Genomic DNA, 22,954 nt, shown 5'->3' with positions numbered 1-22,954 from the left:
GTCCTGGTATACTTTTAGGAGGAGTTGAGTTTCAGCAAATAAATAAGCGCATTAGAATTCAGTAGCCATGCAACATCTTCTGGACCTCGTGACAGGTTTTGTGAAGTTTTAAGATCAGAAAAATGTCCACAGTGTGTGTGCAGAATCTAATCATCCATCACTGAGACTTGATCTGTGGAACCTTGGATATCGTTGCATGATACTTTACCCACTACACCACCGGAACAATTGTGCCCTAAGGCAGCCTCAATGTCCAATATGTTGGCTGTGTTGGCTGATGTCACGACAAGAGTAAACGCCTTTCTTAGGTGAGTCGTGGGCAAAGCATACTTCGGAGAATATGGGGAAGAATTCGGAGCTGGATCTTCTGTGCGTTCTCATAATGCGACGGATATGATAACTTCCCAGGTATAAGGGGCACATAGATTTTTAAATTCCCGGTTGTATGAGAATATTACGAAGGCAAAATTTTGGAAGATGGCCGATTTGGATTTGGTGTCTGAAAGCGACCAAATCCTGAATATGCTGCTTTTAGATGGCAAGGAGCTGTGCGTTAATTTTTTCTGCCACTAAACTTAAAATAGAATATAATTGTTGGTTTATCATTATTGCCAAATTTATTGCTACAGAGATTGCTGTAAATATTACAAAATCACACAGGAATAACAATGTTTTCATATTTTACAAAAAACCTACCAAAAATCCATCTTTTTACACTAATCACAATTATTGCTTCAAGGTATAACTTTTTTTTAACTATGAAAGGACGGTCAAAACTATCAAAATGAATCCAGATGAATATTGTAAACCCTTTCTTTTTCACTTGACATAATAGTGCAAAAGAAAAATGTGTCATAAATGAAATGGATTAATCCGCAAGTGATGGTGGATAAATTCATAAGTAACAGCATCTCCATCAAATGGAAATGACTAATATTTATACAAAAAGGTACTATTACTATCCTCCTATCAACTATTTTCATAAACAATTTCAGAATAGATTTTTTTAATGCATTCAATCACCTGGAAACTGATTCATTTGCAACATTCTTTATTTCCTTATCCCACACTGAGTGGAGTGATTCGGATGTTGTGGCCCAAAAGTGCTTCAGCTGCTTCCATCCCAATTTTGCTGTGGTCATCACGTAATCATTTGTGGGATTAAGTGAGTAGGAATAAGCACCTAAAATTAAGCTCTGAGCATATCTTGCTGCAATGCATGTCTGAAAAAAATAGTTGAGAAAAGTTTTCGTAAGCTTTTGCAACACAAAATAATAATAGAAAATTATCTTAGATTGAAGAATTACCCTCAAAATTTTCATCTCTGATTCAGGAAGTTGCCGTACAGAGGTGTATCCAGCCAAAAAGCATGCGCCCGCTTCAAGCTGATCCATATGTTTACACTGAAGCATCATGTAGCACATAGCAATGGCCAGTTCAAAAATGTAACAAGAAAAATGGGAGTCTCCAAAGTCCAATATAGCTGAAACCCTCCATTCTCCCTCTGGCATTTGGGCACACAGTATATTCTGCTCATTGAAGTCTCCATGCACCATGCCTGAAATTTTAAATTCAAGGACAAGACATAGACGGAAATGGCTGTAGATTTTTCACTTCAATAGGGTAGTTTCCTTCATCAAAGAAAACGAAAGGCAATGGTCCATTTTTATCCTTATTTGAAAAGGGCCACATTGGCGCCCATGTGATGCCACTCCACGTGACATCACAGGGACCTAGTTTCTATACGAGAAGATAGGAGTTATACATCGTCTGAGGTTACCATTGCATGCATGAGGCGCAGAGCTCAGGGAAACACGTCTTAATAATCACTTATTAAAACTGGCTAAGGTCGGAAAGTTTTCTTCATTTGATAAGGTATTAATAATCCTTATTTAAGCCAAGCGCTACCAGCCAGCAGGGTACTCAGCTACCCGCTAGCAGCCTGCGTCGTATCAGCGCTAAGCCTCGCCTCAAGGTCACCTCACTTGCGGCAGCGGGAACCAGAAATACGTCACACGGAGAGATTTCCCGGCATTCATACGCGTCGCGTTTTCGCGCGCTTGAAAATTTTCACTTCTCATTTAATCGCGAAAAATAGATATCGTCATTTAAAAATCTAAAAGCGTGAAATACGTTCTCCAGGAGTAATAATCTTTCGATTTAGGCAATAAAAAAATAATAGGAAACCACCCTATTAGCCCGAGAAGTAGGCAACAGATAAAAAGGATAATCTCTACTTTTCAAACTCTATCGCAATAGACTGCGGAGGTGCTCAAGACAAAAGGAAAAGAATGGAGAAGTTGATAAGGATGGAGAGGAAAAGGAATGAGGAAGTGTGAGACATGAGGGTGCAAAAAATGCACGACGAGATGACGAGAGGGTGTGAATGGAGTGCTATACATTAGGGGGAGGGAGGGCACGGTGAATATGGTATTTGATACTTTTTCAACCTTATCTGATTGTACATTTGAAATGCATACCTTTCTCCAAAGATTCCATGGATGGTGACACCTCCCTCTCAAAACAATCAATTATTCGACCAACCATCTCTCTATCATCAAGACTCTTCACAGCAAAGAGAAACTTTTTCAGTTCAGGCACTGAGGATAGACTCCAGAGAGATTTGTGAGATGCATAGACTGGATGGCTAAAATCCTAAATCAGGAAAACACAAACTGTCACACAATGAATTTAAAAAACTTCAGCCCTTTTCCGTACTTGCATTTCTGATACCTTGAGGATATTGTCCAATTTAGCTACATACATCCCAGCATCAATAAATAGTTCTCGAGAAGACGGAACATTACAAAAGAGAGTTCCAGGCTGGTATTCCAAAAGTCTGACAAGATGTTTTCCAGGTGGATGTCCAGGTGGAGCTAGGAGTGATTCAAAATGCAGGTTGAGAAATAAGTAGTGCCCCAGTGAAATCCATATCCACACAAATTTAACTAGCTATAGTGATTAAAGTTGAAAACTAATCTGTGAGCAGCACTGCTGATACCACAGAGTGATTAGACAAGTTTTGAGATTGTGGTGCATTAATTGCATTCATGTGTGTGTTCCTTTTAATTTCGTTGCACTCTCGCATCAACCTATGAAGTTTGATTTACCATTTCATCACATCACTTTCTGCTTTTACTCATTGAAATTTAGCTCAAGTGGGAGTATACATAGATGCTTTAGGCTTCATACTGTGGAATTCTATAATATTAGTAAATCATTAAATCTTGGTCACCTGATGATAATACAAAAGGTATTGAAACTGGTCATGTAAATAAAATTTAAGTACATACATATATATTTGTGGAAAATTGCCAGTAAGTTTTAATTTAGCATTATCAAGTAGGAGTTTCATCAAGTAATACAGCCAGTTGAAAGGGGTTTATGAAGGAGAGCAAATGGAAATGCATATTTAAGTGGACAGTGGTAAGCTTTTTACAGTGGATATGCTCTGTGCTTAAAGAGCAAAGATAGGCAAATTCATGTAAACTAGGTACCTCACACATGAATTTTCAAAATATCATTTCCTAGCTTAACCTGTCTGATACCAAATTCATGCTTAGCATTTTTAAAATGCATCCATTCAAATAAAACCTCTATCTAAATACTAAAGGTGCTAGGGTTCGGATATAGCAATAAAATCGCTTGGAGGAAACTTTGATGCCAAAGAGAAAGATGCCAAACTCTCTTTTTGAGAGAATTTTTTGAGATTGTGTCCATAAAAATTATTTTCATAACTTGCTGGCTGATGAAATTTGAAATCTTATCATTGATAAGCCTAAGCCCTTCTGCACAGCACTTCTGACATGCTGATTAAAGGGTTAGATCCTCACTGAGGGATTAGATGGAAGAAGGGACTTCCTAGTCCCAATGTCATTGAAGCATGACAAATTATTATTAGGTATTGTAATTGAAAGTGAATTCTTGGCTATTGAAATGATTCTCTCGACTGAGAAATGGAACGTCACAAATCAAAATTAGCTTTATTGTAACTTTATGAGCTTTTTTACCTTATTAATAATAATACATAATAGTAAAAAAATTAGATTGCATCACCAATGGAATATTTCCTTACCTTCAGGTACTGGTAGTTCGATAATCGAATGGTATTCATTCTGCAAAGTTGGCACAGGTTTTGGGCACATTATCTCATGGTTAACTGTAAAATTCAAATAGTTGAAAGTATTAACTTTGTTTGACTGCATGACTTTTATCATTTATTCCACCAATATTTTATCATGTTTTACTTACCAAGAAAGAGCATTATTTCTTTCTGCCCATCAACTAAAGATACATTCTTAGAATCCAAAGAGTTCATAACTTTAAATACATATCCATGTTCAGCTCCCTTAACTATGTTAGGATTTTCAATACCATCAGCCTGCAAGTTATGAAAGTAAGAAATATGTGATGAGGAAATGAATAGAAAAGTTTGATTAAAAAACTAAATGCATTATTCATTTTACTTACTTACTTACCAGCACATGGAAATTTTTGTCATCATATGCATTAAGTTCATGTATCTCTTTAGTCTTCACGCCAAACAGTTTCTGCACCAGGTCTTTGGCTAATTCAATGCTAATTATGGGGGTGATTTGTTGTCCTGGCTGAAGAAGATTTTCATTGCTGTCACCTCCACCATTATTATTCATCTTCATATAACTCTGTATAGCCTGAAACAATAAGAGAGAAAATTCATACAAAACACTTAAATGTATGATAAAATTAAAGGAACAAGACAAAAATACTGTACTTTAAGATAGTGGAATTAAATTACCAAAATTTTAGGGGACCTAACAGTCTTCATAAATTTTTAACGGAGGTGTAATTGAAGTTAGCTGAGGCTTGCAATGTTTAAAATTGTCATGTTAAAATTTCAGTGGAGTAAACTGTTTAATTCAAACTACAACGGATAAATCTCAATTTCTCATATAAGTATCGCAAGTAATTGGTAGCAAAATTGCAGAAGTATTTTGTGCTTAAATACAGGCTACAGATTTTCTGCACAAAAAATGGTAAATTATGAACCAAAATAAAGTCAAAGAAATACTAAGACACGGAAGATGTTTTAAATTAACTCGCCCGATTCGTGAAAAATATATTTTCTCTCAATAAATTTTCAGCATTAAATTTGGTGTCAATGTTTGAACGATAGACCTACTCATACTCGGATGGAATTTAGACAGTGCGTTTTGTGTGTTGCGGCACATCAAGGATAGCGACGCAGGGGAGATAATGATCAACGAAGATATCGTATTGCCCACAATTTTATTAACAGAGTACTACAGGTGTTTCAATTGTTATACACTCATCATCAGAAACCAACAAAAATCCATTTTCGACAGATATCTTCGCAAATAGTTGTGTTGGGGTTGTGGGATGAGAGAACAGACGGAAGATAGGGAGCAGCAGCATGGAGAGATGGTTCGTCATATTCGCACGGCCCCCTCAGCGGGTTCATCATGAACATTTTTACCGCATTTTATTTCGTGAATAAAGATCTAACACTGTTGATTCACAGCAATAGCGCGAACAAGGCACGAAATTTAACTTCCGTCCATCAAATCCCGAGCAAAGCAGTTGATTTATGCACAAAGTCATTTTTGGATACCTTTTGCGCCGTTGAGGGAGACTCCATGCACGTTTACCGCGGGCTATTCTACACTCATTTCACTAAAGGCGCGAATTAATTAATAGCTGTGGTGTTTTTACATTAACCCTCTTACTGCCACCGGGCCGATGTATCGCCTGTTGAGCGAAAACTGCCAGGGGCCGATTTATCGGTCTGAATTATTTCACTTTTTTTTCGTGATTGTGGCTTTTTCAACGGCTGTAATTCATGTAAACCCCCTTAATCTATCTATGGTTATAAGATAGAAATATATGTTAAGAACTGGGAAAAAATATAGACGTATTAAATAAAATTAAGTAGCTGAAAAATTTTAAAATCTGAAATGTTGCAAATTCCGGAAAATAGCCTTGGCAGTCTTCGTACATTCCACCTGAAATGGGCTGGCAGTAAAAGGATTAATAACTTTAACGCTGTCAGGGACTGGTCGGTATTTTTTTTGTCAATAAATTTCTAAATATCTTTTCTTTAGGCCTAGGTTTCGGTCTGAATAAAAACCGCCATTGAGATCATAACAATACGGACTTACAGGGTAGGATTAAAAAGTAGTGGGACTGAATTTATGTTGCGCAAACGGAACGGTGGAGTGGGATAGGACCACCTGGGCCTGATAGTGGGGAGCATTCCTAAGAGTTCGACATTTTTTCCAGTCGCCTGCAAACAAGCGGAGAGTAAGCACGTAGGTTTCCGAGAACCTCCGTTTAGAAGTGCGGACGCGATACAGGATGGAGAAAATTCTTGAGCAGCACTATGCCATCAAATTCTGCGTCAAACTCTGTTACAAGGCGACGGAATGATTAAGGAAGCCTACGGGGATACTTCCACGAGCTGTTCAACATTATTCAAGTCAAATATGATGTTGGGGGAGGGGAGGGAGCTCGTTGAAGACGACCAGCTTGCCGGTCGCCAGTCAAATTCAAGGACTGAGGGAAATATGGCCAAATGAAAGGCGTGGTGTGGTTCACAGGGAGTTCGTAACCTCTGGATCGACAGTGAATGTATGTTCTTACGTCGAGGTGCTTGACAGGCTGCGCGAACATGTCCTCTGCAACCAATCGGCGAATGTTGGAAGCTTCACCACGACAATGCAGCGCGCTACTGGCGAGGGAGTTTCTGGCAAAGCACAGAGTTTCCACGTTGCCTCTCCCCCCCCCCCCCCCCAACTAAAGTCTAGATCTGGTACCACCATACTTCTTCCTCTTTCCTCGGCTCAAGCGAGACTTCAAGGGAAACAGATACAGCTCCGTAGATGACGTCTAAGGGGCCATGGCAGCATCTCCGCAAGGGATGCCGGAAAGCGAGTTCCCGGTGGCTTACGCGCTGTGGGAATCGCCTTATACGCATTGTTTCGAAGTAAAAGGGTGCTATTTTAAGGAATACTAAGGATTTACACCGATTAGTTAAATCAAAAATTTAAATTAATTCGGTCATTCTACTTTTTGATCCCAACCCACTGAAAAGATAATGACCAATTTCATGGTAGGATTATATTCCTGCAACGTAATGGGTAATATTATTACGTAATTACGCAATATGTCATTTTTACATCAAATACATATAAATTTCATATCACCGTTGCAACTTATTCGCCTCCATCCCCCAGATATAATATGGAAGTGATATGATTTAAATATGCTTCGGTATGTTTAGCACCATGTCTGCAAAAAAGACTTTTACGCAAGCAAAATATGGTAGTTGATTCCGCGAATGATAGATTGAAGGTAAATCGGCCGACACTCATCGAGTTACGATCTCATTCTGACGACAATGGTGCACCCACCTCACGTCTTAACAAAAACGGCTCTCATTCGCCAGACCCAAGGATCCCTTTCAGAAGGAAATAATTAAGGATTGCGTCAGGCCTAAAGAGCCGCGGATCCCCACGGGTGACCCGATTTTACACTCGAGGGCCGATTCGTCCTCGGGAGGAGGGGAGCGAATGATTCAGATGAAGGAAGACAGATGAACGCGAGGCGACCTAGGTCGAAGCAAGTACGCTACATTCAAAATTTCTATCTTGAATGGCATGACACGCTCCTCGATTTTTTTGTCATGCTATGCTTAATAGTAAAAGGTGATACACAAAATGAGAAATAAAAATTACTATAATCAAAATATGTTACTTTTAATCATGATTTAATTGCTTAAAATAGATTGCATGAAATATTTTCAACGGAAACCAATTTCCGTTTTTTTAAATAATATTTTTGCTATTTACTCGGATTTTTCATAGAATAAAGAATGCAAATAAGGCATCGACCATCTTTTAAAGCAGATTCATTGCTGTGAACGCGGTCCTTATATTCTGACGGTATATAAGGGCCAAGGCCGTGAAATAGACGACGAAAATTTTACGCAAGTGAAAACAACCTCCATCACGAAAGTATGCGTTATCCAGTTATTTTTGTACGATTCTCGCGTTTTTCGCAAAACGCTTCAAATTCTACTTTTATTTGTGAAGGTAAACATTAGAAAATATTTAAGTCAATATCTGAGATCAAGAGTCAACAGACAAAAGGGAGACGGAATAACCCCGCAATCGCCTTATTGATTTCATGGTACATATTTTAAGGCCGATTTACACGGTACGCGGAATTGCGCAATCTGACGTACGTGCGAAGGCACAATCAAAACTGCGTCGTGTAAAGCGGTGAATTGCTAGAACACATGCGTGGATGCGAGACGGCGAAATAGCCCCTGTTCTAATTTCGTTCATGCATTCGCGCAATTCCACGCCATTTTAGAAATTAATGCAGCTCTAATCTGCGCAATTTCGTGCCCCGTGTAAAACGGCCTTTAGACCTGCAAATCAAATATGAAAATTTTATCTCAGTAAAATGTACAGGTAACAACTACCGAGTAAAAAAAATAGGATTCAGGGGTAAAATCCTAATCCAAGAGATACAGATTATGGATAAGGGTCCTCTGAATATACCCTGAAGTTCAGACAATTAAAACATTAGTTATGATTAAGTTATATGGCAGGAAGCCAAATAAAAGTAAACGATCGAGGAAAGGAGATGCCCATAATTAAATAGTCGGCGACCCTGAGTGTGGATAGAGTTCAGGTAGAGGAATCGAGTTTTGGGAGAATATTTCACAGCGTACGATCAATTTGGGCGAGAGAGTCATGATTCATCATCACTGGTCAACAATCAGATTGGTTTGATGCAGCTCTCCACTCAGTTCTCCTATCAGCTGATATTTTCACACCTACGAATTTCTTCTCCACATCCTTCTTTACCTGCTCCATATATATTGTTCGAGGTCTTCCTTGATGGTCATGACTGACGACGCTAAATACAAGGGTAGCGAGCGGTGTGAGGAATCAAGGGGTTTAACTTTCCCTCCCTCCCCCAAAAGTGTGGGAGATATACCTTAACAAGTTCCTTCATTCAAATGAATCCCCCGAAAATTATTTAATCAACGCGAAAAACAGCACCGAGGCCGCTAAATTGGGTCAGTAAAAAATTGATAAACATCAAATAACAATTGTAGAAACAATAATTTTCTATAAATAACAAAACAACGGGGATTAATTACAAGGAAAGGTGCCATCAATGAGATAGGTGTGAGTCAGATATTTCAAGGGCGGAAGGGGTATTGACAGGGAGAGGCGTTGAAAAGGGAAGAAGGTGAGCGGTAAACTACTTATTGTTAAATACCCTTAAGGGTTATTAACAATTGACTGAATTTAGGTTGGTGTGAAGTTGCGGGTTGTGATGCGCAGCGGATGGAGACCCAAGGAGGGCCTCTACAACCACGAGGGCCGGGAACCAAGTAGTTCACCTCATTCGCGCAGTCACTTCGGGAGAAGGGTATAAATAAGGAGGAAGGAAAGAATGGGAACGGAAGCGCCGCCGCGATGCAAGCCCAACGACGCCTCCAGGGTAAGGATAGGGATGGAGGAATCCCACGCCGTCATTAGGGCGACGTGGGCCACCATTAGCGAAACCATAATTTGATTTAACTACAAAGGGGAAAGATTTTCCTATGAAGAAGAAAAATCCTACGGTACTTCCGTAGATGAGGCTGGGATGCGCAGTGAGGAGGAGGAAAGGAGATCAGTGCAGCGGAATGATCTATTGAGTGAAGAAACTTGAAGACAGATGGGATTCGGCGGCACATGTTGGAGCGGATAGGCCGAGCGAAAGGAGTGCGTATGTCCTCAGGAGAGGAGAGGCAATGAACGGAGGCACGCGCTGTGGAGAAGTAACTCCAATCCACAAAACCCCCAAAGCTATTTTTCCTGACAAGGATATTCATAGCTCAGAGTTGGAAAATACCATGATGATTTTCATGGGTAAAAAACTGAAGTTCATAAACACGCGGATATAGGATGGTGCGCAAGCGCAGCAGAGAGAGGAAACTCAATCACGGATAGAAAGAATCGCAATCTGACGGAATTAAACAGTAAAAATGGGAGCGGTGGCTGGCCGGGGAGTTTTGAAACTACTTCTATGTAAAACTCATTTCTTATCAGGAAAATTGTGAGAATTTGACTCACAAAAAATTATTTCTACCGAAAGTGCTGATTTCTTTTTCTGCATAAATAAGATTTTAGTTTATTTAGTTGTCATAATTTAGTTTCCTATACGAACGCAACAGCAGTACTACAAAATCCCAAATTTAATGACGCTAAAAACTTGTATAATATTATAGACGATTTTCAGAATACAAGGTGCGTTCTGAAATTACTAAAATTTGTTTAGAAATTCATTGAACATATTTGCACAAATACTTTAAATTCTTCAAATTAGGTGCTTCCCTTGGGGTTCAATATATATTTTCCAGCGAGTGTGCAATGACCGTTAGGCGCCCAGGAAGGCTTCTTCGGGGACCTCTCGCTGAGGCCTTGTCACGACTGACTGTCTCTCTGCTAAGGACGAAAAAAATTGGGTTCATTTCAGGACTACTTTCGTCTGAGGTAATAGGAAGAAGTCTGTTGGGGCAACTTTAGGACTTTAGGGGCTGGGACAGCGTTTGAACTTCGTGTTTTGCCAGGAACTCGAGTACTCGAAGAGCGTTGTCGCATGGCGCTGTGTCGAGACGGAGTAGCCAGGTAGCGGAGATGTCTTTTCTCGTCCTGATGACCCTTCTTCTGAGTCTTTCCAGCACTTACATGTGATAGGCAGCATTAACTATCTTTCTTTGAGAAGCAAATTCCTTATAGACCACTCCTTTGCTGTCTACAAAGACAACGAGCTCTTATTTCACTTTTGATTTGCTCCTTCTAGTCATTTTGGGGATTCACCTCTTCCCGGCCCTTCTTTAAGTCCTTTTACCATCTCAAAACTTGTGAGTAAGACAGAACAGAGTTTCCATGAGCCTCATGAATCATTTTGCTAGTTTACTCAGGAGTTTTTTTTTCAGTTAGGCACAAGTGTTACTCTTTGCCCCATCGTCGATTCCATTTTTTTCGTGACTCGGGCGACGCGGAGAGGTTTGCAATAACTGTCGATCTGCAGCTTCCACAGCTTGGAGAACACATAAACCGGTTTCGTTGTAAAGATTAGCATTTACCCCAACTACTCCAAGTGGTTTGATCCCACTCCGACCAATAGAAGCGGTGCAAGAAATTCAATTGCATTACTTTCGGAACGCACCCGGTATGCATAAGCAGACCACCAAGCTAGCGAGCTCACTCTTATCACCGGTGTATTCAGCAGGGATTTATGCAACCGATTGCCCCAGATGTGGCCCAAGGTATTGGCCAAGAGATGGCCTTGGTAATGGTTCCAGCCACCAGGGAAGAATTACACGCAGAAGGGGAAATGAAATGAATGATTCGCACACTCACACAGACATTAGGATAGATAAGGCGCTTCGAGGAGCGCCGATCCCAGCAATAAGAAATAACCATTCTAGTTACACAATCTCAAATTCGCATTCATGCAGATCGCCTTTGGCAAATATACACACTCAAATACAAAGAAGAGAATGACTCGAGTAGTGAGAGAGGAGCCATTCTCTCTCATCAAGAATAGTGGGCAATCCCAGTAAAACGTCTGGAAAAGAATTGTGAATGTCCCTTTTTCTGTGTTTTAATCTATTAGCGTTTTCCGCAAGCTTCTTTGTGTACATAAAGAATCTAGAAGATATGGAAGAGTCCACATTATCTACCCAGGCTTTCGATAATTTGGCTTAGCATGGCGACTCTTTCACAACACCCCACCAACGCGTGTTGACCACAGTGCTGCGGTCGTCAGGATAGATTGGTCGGGGCATCGGTGCGGCAATCGACCTTGACCGAGGACGAAAGCAGCATTTCAAATGAGATATAACCTACCACATGTATATGCAGGATGGTTGGCGTGTATTCTTCGTCGAATCGTGACGACAAACTCAATATATCCTCCTGATTTTTCAAACAATTTATGTGAAGTCACCGCTTTCGATTCATAACATCATCATTACAATAGGGTAGTTTCCTTCATCAAAGAAAACGAAAGGCATTGATTGCGATTCGTTACCCACCATTAGTGTATTCATAATACACAAATTATTTGGTTTTTGAAATACCGGTTCACGCGAATGGCAAGGGTCAAATTTTATCCTCATTTGAAAAAGGCCAGATTGGCGCCCATGCGATTCCACTCCGCGTGACGTCACAGGGACCTAGTTTCTACACGAGAGGATAGGAGTTATACATCGTCTGAGGTTACCAATGCATGCATGAGGCACAGAGCTCAGGGAAGCATGTCTTAATAATCACCTATTAAAACTGGCTAAGGTCGGAAAGTTTTCTTCGTTTGATAAGGTATTAATAAACCTTTTTTAAGCCAAGCGCTACCATTCAGCAAGGTACTCAGCTATCCGCTAGCATCCTGTGTCCTATCAGCGCTCAGAGCCTCGATCAAGGTCACTTCACAAGGAGAGAGGGGGAACCAGAAATGCGTCGCACGGACTTTCCTACTTACGCGTCGCGTTTTTGCGCGCTTGAAATTTTTCACTTTTCATTTAATCGCGAAAAATAGATATCGTCATTTAAAAATCTAAAAGCGCGAAATACGTACTCCAGGAGTAATAATCTTTCGATTTAGGCAATAAAAAAATAATAGGAAACCACCCTATTCAGCTAAAAATCACGCAGATTTTATTAAAAAATTGTGAAAATATATTTGAACCGAATTTGTTAAGACAGCTCTTAAATTACATCAGCTTGTAATTACTTTTGGCCTTGCGTAACTAAATGGCAACTCCATAAACATGTCCCCTCATCTTCTGTAACAGTACAGCAAACACTGTTTCGACCTCTGATCTTTTTGAAATTCCCCCTCCTCCTCTCTCCTCAGACTATTGAAGGGGACCGAGGGAAAACGAATGGAGGAAAATTGAAACCGCCAATTCCAAAGCGGTGTAAGTGCATCATACGAATTTTGAAATAGACCACTTTCTCCAGCCATCTACAAAACAACCAAAGCTGTCACTTCAACTTCTCTCCATGTAAAGATATGTTTAACAATGTGATAGCCATAAGTAGAATCAAAATTGAATCAACAGCTGTATTGCATCCAAGGATATGCCAAACATTTATTCCAAATTGTTGTCAAATGGACTCGAGTCGTTTTTTGGATTTATGCATTCAAGTACGGTTATAATCATTGCTTGGAGTGAAAATTCTTAGAACTACACGTGGCTAACCGCGAAAAGATGAAAGGCCACAAAATAACGGTACCTCGTGAGGATATGGAGTTACTTTGAAGGTCTAGTGAAACTCGTCGTGGAGAAAGGCAGTGCTGTAACTTAATTAGTTCAAGAGCTCGTGGCGATAAGAGATAGGCTGGGTCCGAATTACGAAGTAGAGTTTGACAAGAGGGGCAGGGGGTCAGAGGCCCCCCGGAGAGGAGGAAGAAGTTCAGCGTTCAAGCTGTCTATTGCTCGCCGGTTAGAGCTATCGTAGTACTTCCTATACATGCATCAGTAATATTGTACTTCCTCAACTGTTACCATATATTTTAAAAACACAAAAAATGGGGAGTTTTTATTTAAAACTACTCAACCAATCCTTACATGTATCTAGGACTCTCTCCTCAAAGACGCTACTGTGAAAAATATATCATACACCACAGTTTCGATTCCCTTTCTAACAATTCACTATTAATTACCCCTTAATCTTCTTCCGAAGAGTGCCACTATTAGATGAATATCATCACTCTCATCGCTAGAATATTTCGAAGGGTTTGATGATGAATGAAAACATCAAATCCACAAGGTAAAAGAAATTATCCGAACTGGTTATCGGGAGATTGATAAACACTCTCACGTGACCCCTAATCCACGACAAACATTGGAACGGGAGCAATAAAGATAAATTTAGGCTGTGCTGATTATGGAAATAATCGGGGAACTTCGACAATAAGGCCGTCCATTGCAGAGGTAAACGTTGGTGCGGTGAAGAGCTTTAATTTATTTTGGACACGGATAAACGATAAACAAACACACTTGGAGGACTAAAGAGCATATTTTTGTAGCTATGGCTTGCGATAAAAGCACTAATCATGTTAGATATTCCATCAGTTATGGTTATCATGGAATGACCTTACATGAAATTAGGACTTCGATGAGCAAGCATTAAACTTCCCACAAAATCGTACGCAGGCAGCAATTTTATACAGGCTAACGTTGCGAAATGAAAAATATGTATCTGAGGAAAAATATCCTATGCAACAATGAATGGAATAAAGAGAACGCCGGCCTCGAAGAACACACTGGAATTAAAAAAATAATAACACTCACCGGAAGAATGGAATAACGGCGACAGCGGCTAGCCTCGTCGACAGTCTAATGCGTACTGGTGGAGCTCACGGCTAGAGCGCTAGAGGGAAATTTCATTTGAGAGATTGAGCAGCGGCAGTGGACGTATCGTAGTTGATATCTTCCCATCGAGATGGAGCCATTGAGTCGAATCGGATCGGAAGTCCGGACCAAATGCGATGAGAATACGGGGATGCGTTTATATCCAGCTGTTTACACGGAAACAGCCAGAAAACGATTCGTGGTGAGGTTTTGCTTTACTTAAAGATAACTGCACTCCAAAGGAAGATCGTTTAAAAAAATACAGCATATGATTCAAGAAATATCAATAAATAAATATGAATAACATAACACTAATAATATTGTTCTCAACGAATTTCATTCTAACATATAAATGATCTACACTCCTTCACGATGCCGGTAATGATAGTCTCAAAATTTTAATACATCGTACCTAAATTTTATGAGAGGTATAATTGAAAAACATCATAGACGACGGCAGGGACCAATTAGGGATGAGCCCTGCTCCACAACATTGATCGTTGGGTGTGTCCATACGTGCGTAGACCGAAAACGCGGTGCGAACGCATACCCTATCAAAAAGGTTTGCACCGAGAGGAGGAAAATAATTAAGTGTAGAACCCTTTATTATAGTTCTGTTTTCCCTTCGAGCGTAGTACCAAGATGTGTGCCTAACAAGCAGGATGTCCAACTACGGAAATTGTATGACGTACGCCAAGGGCGTACCCAGGATCATAACGGGGGGGGGTCAAGCTATGGTTAAGTGGGGGGCAAGCCAAGTTGTGACATTTTAGCATGGAAAAGGTGTATGAAACCAATATTTAAAGAAAATTGTAACAGCGCTTAATTTAGTTTATGAGATTATTTCCTTGAAAAAATAGTTTTATTTTAGTTACCTATCTTTTACTAATACATATCATTTTTAGTGGGTTTATAGAAAATTAGTGGAATACTTTCGTTTCAATTCAGTACTGATTTTACTTAAAAACTTAGGCGATTTTTGCTTCTAGGGGGGGCAGCTGCCCCTCCCCCTCGCTGGGTACGCCCATGCAACAAATATGAAAATAGTAGTCCTAACTGCTTCCATCTTGTAGATAATGATTTTAAAGTGTGTAATTTCATTTAATTCATCGTGAGAACCTTTTTCGTTTTGGGTAGGAAATAGGAAAACCACCATTTGTAGGAATATATATTTGACTCTCGCTAGAATCAGCATACCTCACATGAAATAGATTCCATATTGCAGTGCATGTTCAAGATTAGACATTGCTAATGTTTCATATGTTGGGGGGGGCAAACCAAGTTGTGACATCAGTTGATGGGATTATTTCCTTGAAAAATTAGTTTTATTTTAGTTACATATCTTACACTTATACAAATCATTTTTCGTGGTTTTAAAGAAAATATGTTGAATGCTTTCGTTTTAATTCAGTACTGGTTTTGCTTAAAGACTTTTGCAATTTTTGCTTCTGGGGGGAGGGCAGCCCCCCCCCTGCTGGGTACACCCATGTGACGTACGGTAACAAACGGTAATGAGTAAACAACGGAAAGGGTGGGTCGAATCACAGCCACCTAGAGAAAAGGCCTGTTCACAGGCGTGTGACGTCACTCATTGTAGTGCTACCGCCAGAGAGAGCATGGCATAATGGAAGTAGTCGTGGTTCTGTCTGCGACGGTGGTTTAGCCTCCGTAATTAAAAGATAATTGATACCTAATTTACTCAGCCAATAAGAAAATAGTCAGCGGGTTCCGAGAAAATACTGACGCGCATAAAAAATTTTCAATCTGAAGCTATTCGTTAATATTGCGTCTAATCCACGTACCATATAACTTCGCCGCTCTCCAGAAAAAAACTATTTATAACTGATTCTTAAACTGTTGTTGTGAACTTTAAGTACTACATAACAAGATTAAAATCTGAAATAACTATCTAGAAAAGGCTCTTTGCATCCAAAGAGAATTTATTCTTCTACACAAAAGCGTCTCGAAAGTCGATAGCATTAAGTGGTAATGTCAAGTATTTGATTAAACCTGGTTGCAGTCCATATACTTTCCTTGGATAAATAATTTCTTTCTGGCAGAGTAAAAGGTGTTCACACAAGGTCCCAAATGGATCTATTAATTAAGAGTGAATTCTTATTTATTTTGACACTGAATTAGATATGCCCATGGGCTATGAAAATCTTACCTTAGAGCCTGACGAAATAAGATTTTCAATGATAGTTACTTGTGAAATATAATTCTTTGACACTTCTGCTATTATTACGCTCGAATACATCAAAATGCCAGCAAAATTTACGTATAGTCCAGCCTCAGCTAATAAAACGCACTCGTCCTAGGCGCTTAAGTATTTGAAAAATTATTTGGGATGAGCAAAAGTTTCAATTTCACTTCAGTAGATGTATCAATCTAATAAAAAATCTGAAAGTCCTGCCAAATCACCAGCATAAACATTTGTATAAAGAACACGACATCTCTTAAATCACACCTCAGATCTTACTTTACATGCATGAAGTAATCACCACAAGGAATTTTGGTGGCAGGAAAGAAAAAAACACAGAAATAAAATAAAAATATTTTGTATTTTCATTAGTCAATCACAATAATACCGGCAATTTTCTCTAATTACCATGAACTAATTTGATGAAAAAAATACTGGTAACCTCTTTTGAACAAAAATTATTTAAAAGAGCACTGGCAGAAGTCACAATAACTATCTTCAATAGTTTTTCCGACGAATTTCCACTGTCACATCATCCACTTATAAAAAACAAATCCACCATAATCCTATATGTCACTTCAACCACTATGTTATTCTGTCTTCTAGATGATAGTTCGGTAATTATGAAGAAGTGGCACCCTCCTCGCCATCTGGGCACCTTTAATTCAACACGAATTATCTTCCCCATCTTCTCCGGCAAGGCCACAGATTCTTTCCTGATGTCACTCGCTGTGAAGTGAAGCTCACACGCCTAAAATTAATAAATAAGAAAATACCATATAAATTACTACGTAGTTATTTCATTCCCAATTTCAGGCATTTCTGCATGAGAAATATATCTAATGACAAGGCCAGTGAATATAGGAGATCATTATATACCTTTTTTTAATTTTTTATTTAAAACTAGACCATAAGTTAATTTTAGATGATGAAAGCCGGGCACAGATAAATTACGGTTCATTGCACCAATTGTAAGAGAAAAACGCATATTTTCATTCACGGTGGTTCATACACACAAATAACATACTATATACTTTTCTGACGAGACTCATGAAAATCTCGTGATTAGATGCTTTCCATGAAATTAATAAAGTAAATATCGTTGGTCTTACGAAATTATACATAAGCTGAAATTAATTTGAACTCAAGAATCCTATAAATTTATGTGTTTTCCCCCGTAATATAAGGTACTACGTACGGCAAAAATAAAAGACTGGTAGTTTTATCGAAAATACCCAAGTACATAACATATCGCGTAAATAATTCAAATTGCTTTTCAACTCTAAGTTGAAAAAGTATAGTTAAATAAGCACTGTTTCACTGACAATGAGTTTCAGACGCATAGCACAGCAGAGGGCAATATAAGGAAGACTAATCGTTACTATAAACTTGGCTTCTATATTATAATTCCCAGAAACTCCTTCAACCTCACGTTTACTGAACAAAATAATACAAAAAATACAGCTAAAATACAAGAATTTCCTATTGAATTGTCGCTTCTATATTTAAATCGCCACTTTCAGGACTGTCAACATCCCCAAGCCACATCTAGCTAGAAATTACATCACAGCGAGAAAGGGTACATACCTTACTGTTTTTCGTGGAGGTGAAGTTGTCTCTTCTCATCCCTCAAATGCACTCCTTCTTCAACTCAGGATCTTCTGGAAAGCTAAAAACTTGAACTTCGGGTCCACTCCTGAAGTTTTTTTCGCATCCCGGCACTACACACGCGAAAGGAACTTTTAACAAAAATGCCTAACAAATACGTTTCTTAAGCCCAGCGAATGAAATTCAAGAATAAAGGAAACTTCACTATCCTCAGAAACTTCAATTTCCACCAAATAACACCACAAAAATCCATAAAATGTGGTAGAACGTAACGTAAACACACTCGTAAACAAACTGGTCTCCAACGGCAGCCGGAACAACAGAGCACTTCTCGTGGTGACGTCAGAGCCTCAGCCGTCGCTTGTGATCGGGCCTTCTCTCTAGGTGGCTATGGTCACGGCCGTCTTTAAACAGGCCGGAGTGACCGATGTGGCAACGTCGCGCGCCCGTCATCTAGGAGGCCTGCGGGATTCCTCTCACCTGCGACCAAGTCTATTGTTTCGGCGTAGAATATTGGCAAAAGAAATTGCTTTGCGGCAAAGAAATCCACTAAAAAACTGCTGTTTTACTTACCACGGGATAATCGTGCATCCATTGCTGATTGTGAAGCAGGAGCAGACAGGAATGATACAAATTAGTCATGTATAAAACAGATGATTTTATTGAAATATATAGTCACCGAATTGAAAGCAGTCGCATAATTGTCGAGTATTTTCTCTTATTGGAAGTGTGTCTAGCGACATCCAGTCTGTTATTCCTCACTTTAGTATAATTATTTAGAAATACATTTGTCAGAGTTTTAATAAATCTTGCAAAAAATAACTGTTCGGTACATTGCACTGAAAACAGCTGTCTTAATAAATTCCTCTTAAATTATCGTCAAGGAAGATATGAAATGTAGCCTCATACTTGGGTTCTGCTAGAGTCATAATGGCCAGTGCATGAAGACCAACACTTATTACAGACATAGGAGAAATAAGTCCGTTTTACACGGTACACGGAATTGCGCAATCTGACGTACGTGCGAAGGCGCAATCAAAATTGCGTCGTGTAAAGCGGTGAATTGCTAGAACAGATGCGAGACGGCAAAATTGTAGCCCAATACCAGAAAATCCTGGGTAAGAAACTAGAAGAAGGAGCAGAGAACCTGAGTGTAAATGACTCGGTAGAGAGAAAATGGCTTAATATAAAGAAGGCTATGGAAGAGGCTGCAGAGGAGACCATAGGAGAAAGAAAGAGAACAATGAATGAAGAATCGTTTGATAATGAGTGCAGAAAAGCTATAAAAAGGAAGAATATAGATCGAAGGAACACCATCCAGAAAGAGACAAGACAAAATGTCGAAAGATATAAAGAAAGCAGAAGACAAGCAAATAAAATACTGCGAATAAAGAAAAATACAGTACTTAAAAGGGTATGTGGAAAAGATTGAGGAACTGAACACACAAAATGAAAGTAGAAAGTTATACCAGGCAATCAAACAGATGACAAATAAATTTCAACCAAGAACAAACGCATGTAAGGATAAGAATGGAAGGTTGGTTGGAACAGAGGAAGAAGTAATGGGAAGATGGGCCGAGTACTTTCAGGAATTGCTGAATGTCAATGAGATAGATGAGGAGGATGGAGAAATGTTGGACATGAGGGTGGACACCAGTATTAGTAGGCCATCAATTGAGGAGGTGGAGGAGTAGTTAAAACGGCAGCGGAATGGGAGAGCTCCAGGGGAAGATCAAATTGTACCGGAGTTAATCAAGTATGGAGGAAAAAAATTACCAAAGAACCTACATAGACTGATATGTGAAATATGGGAGAAAGAAGAGATGCCTGAGAAATGGAAGATTGGTTTAATTTTCCCTATATTCAAGAAGGGAGAAAAATTGCAATGCAGCAACTATAGGGGAATCACATTACTAAATGTCACTTATAAGATACTTTCTTGTATACTGCAGAGGAGACTTAACACGTATGATGAAGTAATCCTTGTGAATACCAATGTGGCTTGAGGCCGGGAAGAGGGACCACCGACCAAATCTTTGTAATGAGACATGCATGCATGGAGAAATGTTATGAGTACAACATTGACCTACATATGCTTTTCATTGATTTCCAGCAAGCTTTTGATAGTGTCAATAGAAGAAAAATGTTGAAGGCATTGGAGGGATTTGGAATACCAAAAAAAACTAATTAAGTTGGTAAATATGACCATGGAAGGATCTCAAGCTAAGGCCTATATCGGGGGCAGGACTAGTGAAGCCTTTAAGATAACAACTGGAGTAAGACAAGGAGATTCTCTATCAGCAGTACTATTTAATCTGTGTCTACATGAAGCCATGAAAGAACTGGGGTTAGAGGGGACAATTGTGCATAAATCTACTCAGGCATATGCATATGCCGACGACATAGTTCTAATAGGCACGGAATATGGATTCTCTGAAAGAAATATTCAAAATCTTAGAACAGAAGAGTAAGAATATAGGGCTCAGAACCAATGAGAGAAAAACGAAATACATGAAAATGTCGACCACGGAAGACAGAAGATGGACTCAAAACGTTACATTTGGGCAGTACAACTTTGAAAATGTAAAATAATTCAGCTACCTCAGTACTAATTTAAACTGTAAGAACTCAATGACAGAAGAGATCAACAAGAGGATAATGGCTGCAAATAGGGCTTACTTTGCTAATATTAAGCTCCTGAAGTCAACTCTTCTATCTAAGGAGATGAAATTCAAGATCTATAAGACACTTATCAGACCGGTCGTGAAATATGTAGCAGAAACGTGTAGCATCTTCGCTGGAAACGTGCAAGCTCTGCGGATATTTGAACGGAAGGTTTTGCGAAAGATATATGGTCCCGTGACAGATGGGGTAACTTGGAGGATAAGAACAGACAAGGAAATAGAAAATATTATCCGAGGCGAAGACATAGTGAGGTTTGTGTAGACCCAACGGCTAGTTTTGCTAGGTCATGTAAAAAGAATGAGTGAAGAAAGGATGCCTAAGAAGATTCTACATGTAAATATGGATGGAAAGAGAAAAAGAGGAAGACCGAGGAAAAGATGGATGCAGGATGTGGAAGAAGACATAAAGGATATGAGGATTGTCAGATGGTGGGAGAAAGTGCAGAACAGGAGAGAATGGACAGGCGTCTTGACGGAGGCCAAAGCCCATACCGGGCTGTGATGCCGAGGAAGTATTAAGTAGAGACGGCAAAATAGCCCACGTTCTATTTTCGTTAGAACAGGGGCTATTTTGCCGTCTCGCGTCCACGCATTCTCGCATGTGTTCTAGCAATTCACCGCTTTACACGACGCAATTTTGATTGCGCCTTCGCACGTACGTCAGATTGCGCAATTCTGTGTAAAGTCTTTGAAATAGGCATCTTCACTACCCTCATTTGAAATACATGAACATGCACATATATCAATGGTTAAGTGCTGCAATGCCTTCCTGACAGCATACCCACAAACGTAATTGAGACCTGAATATTCCTCGGCAGTGATTAATATTATTGGTTTGCTCATAATTTCCAGGAGGTCGAACTGATTGAGTATGAGCTCATCATCTTCCAACGCTTCAACTTTCAAATAAATAACTTACCTTCGACTACAGCTAAGATGATAGGTTTAAAAATGAATCTTCTAACGTCATCTCCTGCAAAAATAGTGTTTAGAGGAAGAAAATTTACTTCAAACGAGTCATGTCGAGTATCTTATTCACCACGAGTCCACTGTTGTAGAATGATAAACAAATAATAAACAGGCCTCCTCCGCGTTGTTGCCAAATATCATCCCTCCGGCCTGTTTAAAGACGGCCGTGCTATGGTCGAATACAACAAGAAGCAGAAGTAATGGGGAACTTGCATGAATTTTTTTTATTTCTTAGGCGGACAGAAAATTATTTTCTGAATACAACAAAGAAAACCACATGTATATCTGAGTTTTCCTTCGCGAGATATTTAATGATAAATATAACGAATTTTAGAGCGCGGGAAAAACTCCCTCACCCCCCAAAGCCACTGCCGACGAAGCCTCGATGACGTCAAAGGTGCCTAAACATCGCGCGAAGCTATTGTTGTGATTGTTTGTTAGTTGCCAGCAGTTGTGAAAGCTTCGTTTGTTAGACGTGTTGATTATTTTATATTTAAAGATAAATATCCGACGATAGAGGCTTGGAAGCCCTCATATTTTGCATTAGGTATTTATAATATTAATATCTGAGTAAGGGCATAAAATATAAAACTGGAGCAGTTAAACCAAAAATTTTATAATACCTAAATAACATCGTTGTAGGAGTCTGAGCCACGGCCATTGGAAGGGGGATACGTTAATTGTAAGTTTATGTTATCGACGGCATATCATTCATTTAAGTATGTAATTAGAACGATTTTGATGTTTACTAATGTCCGCTTAGCTTTTATATACAATAAATTCATCCGTTTATTCGTAGGTACCGGAGAATTCGTCGTTTAGGACTGTCTGTGCTTGTATTAGGGGGTGAATTCCAGTCAATCCAACTTTTGCTCGCTGATTGGAGACATCTAGGAACATTTTTGTGCCAAAATAGTGTTATTTTCAACGTGACATCTCCCGTTAAGCTGCTGCTAATAATCACAGTGCCAATGGTTGTAATGCACAAAGTTTGACAAGGTTGAAAAATATCGGCCAAGAGTTATCTGTGTTCCATCGTGATTGAATTGTAAAAGGTGCTATTAC

At 39.4% G+C, this 22,954-nt stretch overlaps 1 protein-coding gene across 3 annotated transcripts in view; it reads right to left on the bottom strand.

The window, feature by feature from the left end:
* Nucleotides 1–598: 598 nt before the first annotated feature.
* LOC124165621 (hydroxylysine kinase) overlaps nucleotides 599–22,954 on the bottom strand; it is a 33,216-nt gene continuing 10,860 nt past the window's right edge. For 2 of the 3 annotated variants that reach the window (XM_046543091.1, XM_046543092.1), the window contains exons 2-8: nucleotides 4,479–4,673; nucleotides 4,252–4,381; nucleotides 4,076–4,159; nucleotides 2,734–2,876; nucleotides 2,481–2,655; nucleotides 1,308–1,558; nucleotides 599–1,223 (exon numbers count right to left, since the gene is read on the bottom strand). In XM_046543091.1, coding sequence (XP_046399047.1) covers nucleotides 1,020–1,223; nucleotides 1,308–1,558; nucleotides 2,481–2,655; nucleotides 2,734–2,876; nucleotides 4,076–4,159; nucleotides 4,252–4,381; nucleotides 4,479–4,658 — 1,167 coding nt within the window. In that variant the 5' untranslated portion in view covers nucleotides 4,659–4,673 and the 3' untranslated portion in view covers nucleotides 599–1,019. Of the gene's footprint in view, nucleotides 1,224–1,307; nucleotides 1,559–2,480; nucleotides 2,656–2,733; nucleotides 2,877–4,075; nucleotides 4,160–4,251; nucleotides 4,382–4,478; nucleotides 4,674–14,368; nucleotides 14,472–22,954 lie in introns of those variants that run through there. The other variant, XM_046543090.1, reaches the window with a different exon arrangement.

Source organism: Ischnura elegans, chromosome 9 (genome assembly GCF_921293095.1).
Source record: "Ischnura elegans chromosome 9, ioIscEleg1.1, whole genome shotgun sequence".
NCBI classification, from domain to species: Eukaryota; Metazoa; Arthropoda; class Insecta; order Odonata; family Coenagrionidae; genus Ischnura; species Ischnura elegans.
This window is presented reverse-complemented; position numbering and strand designations above follow the sequence as displayed.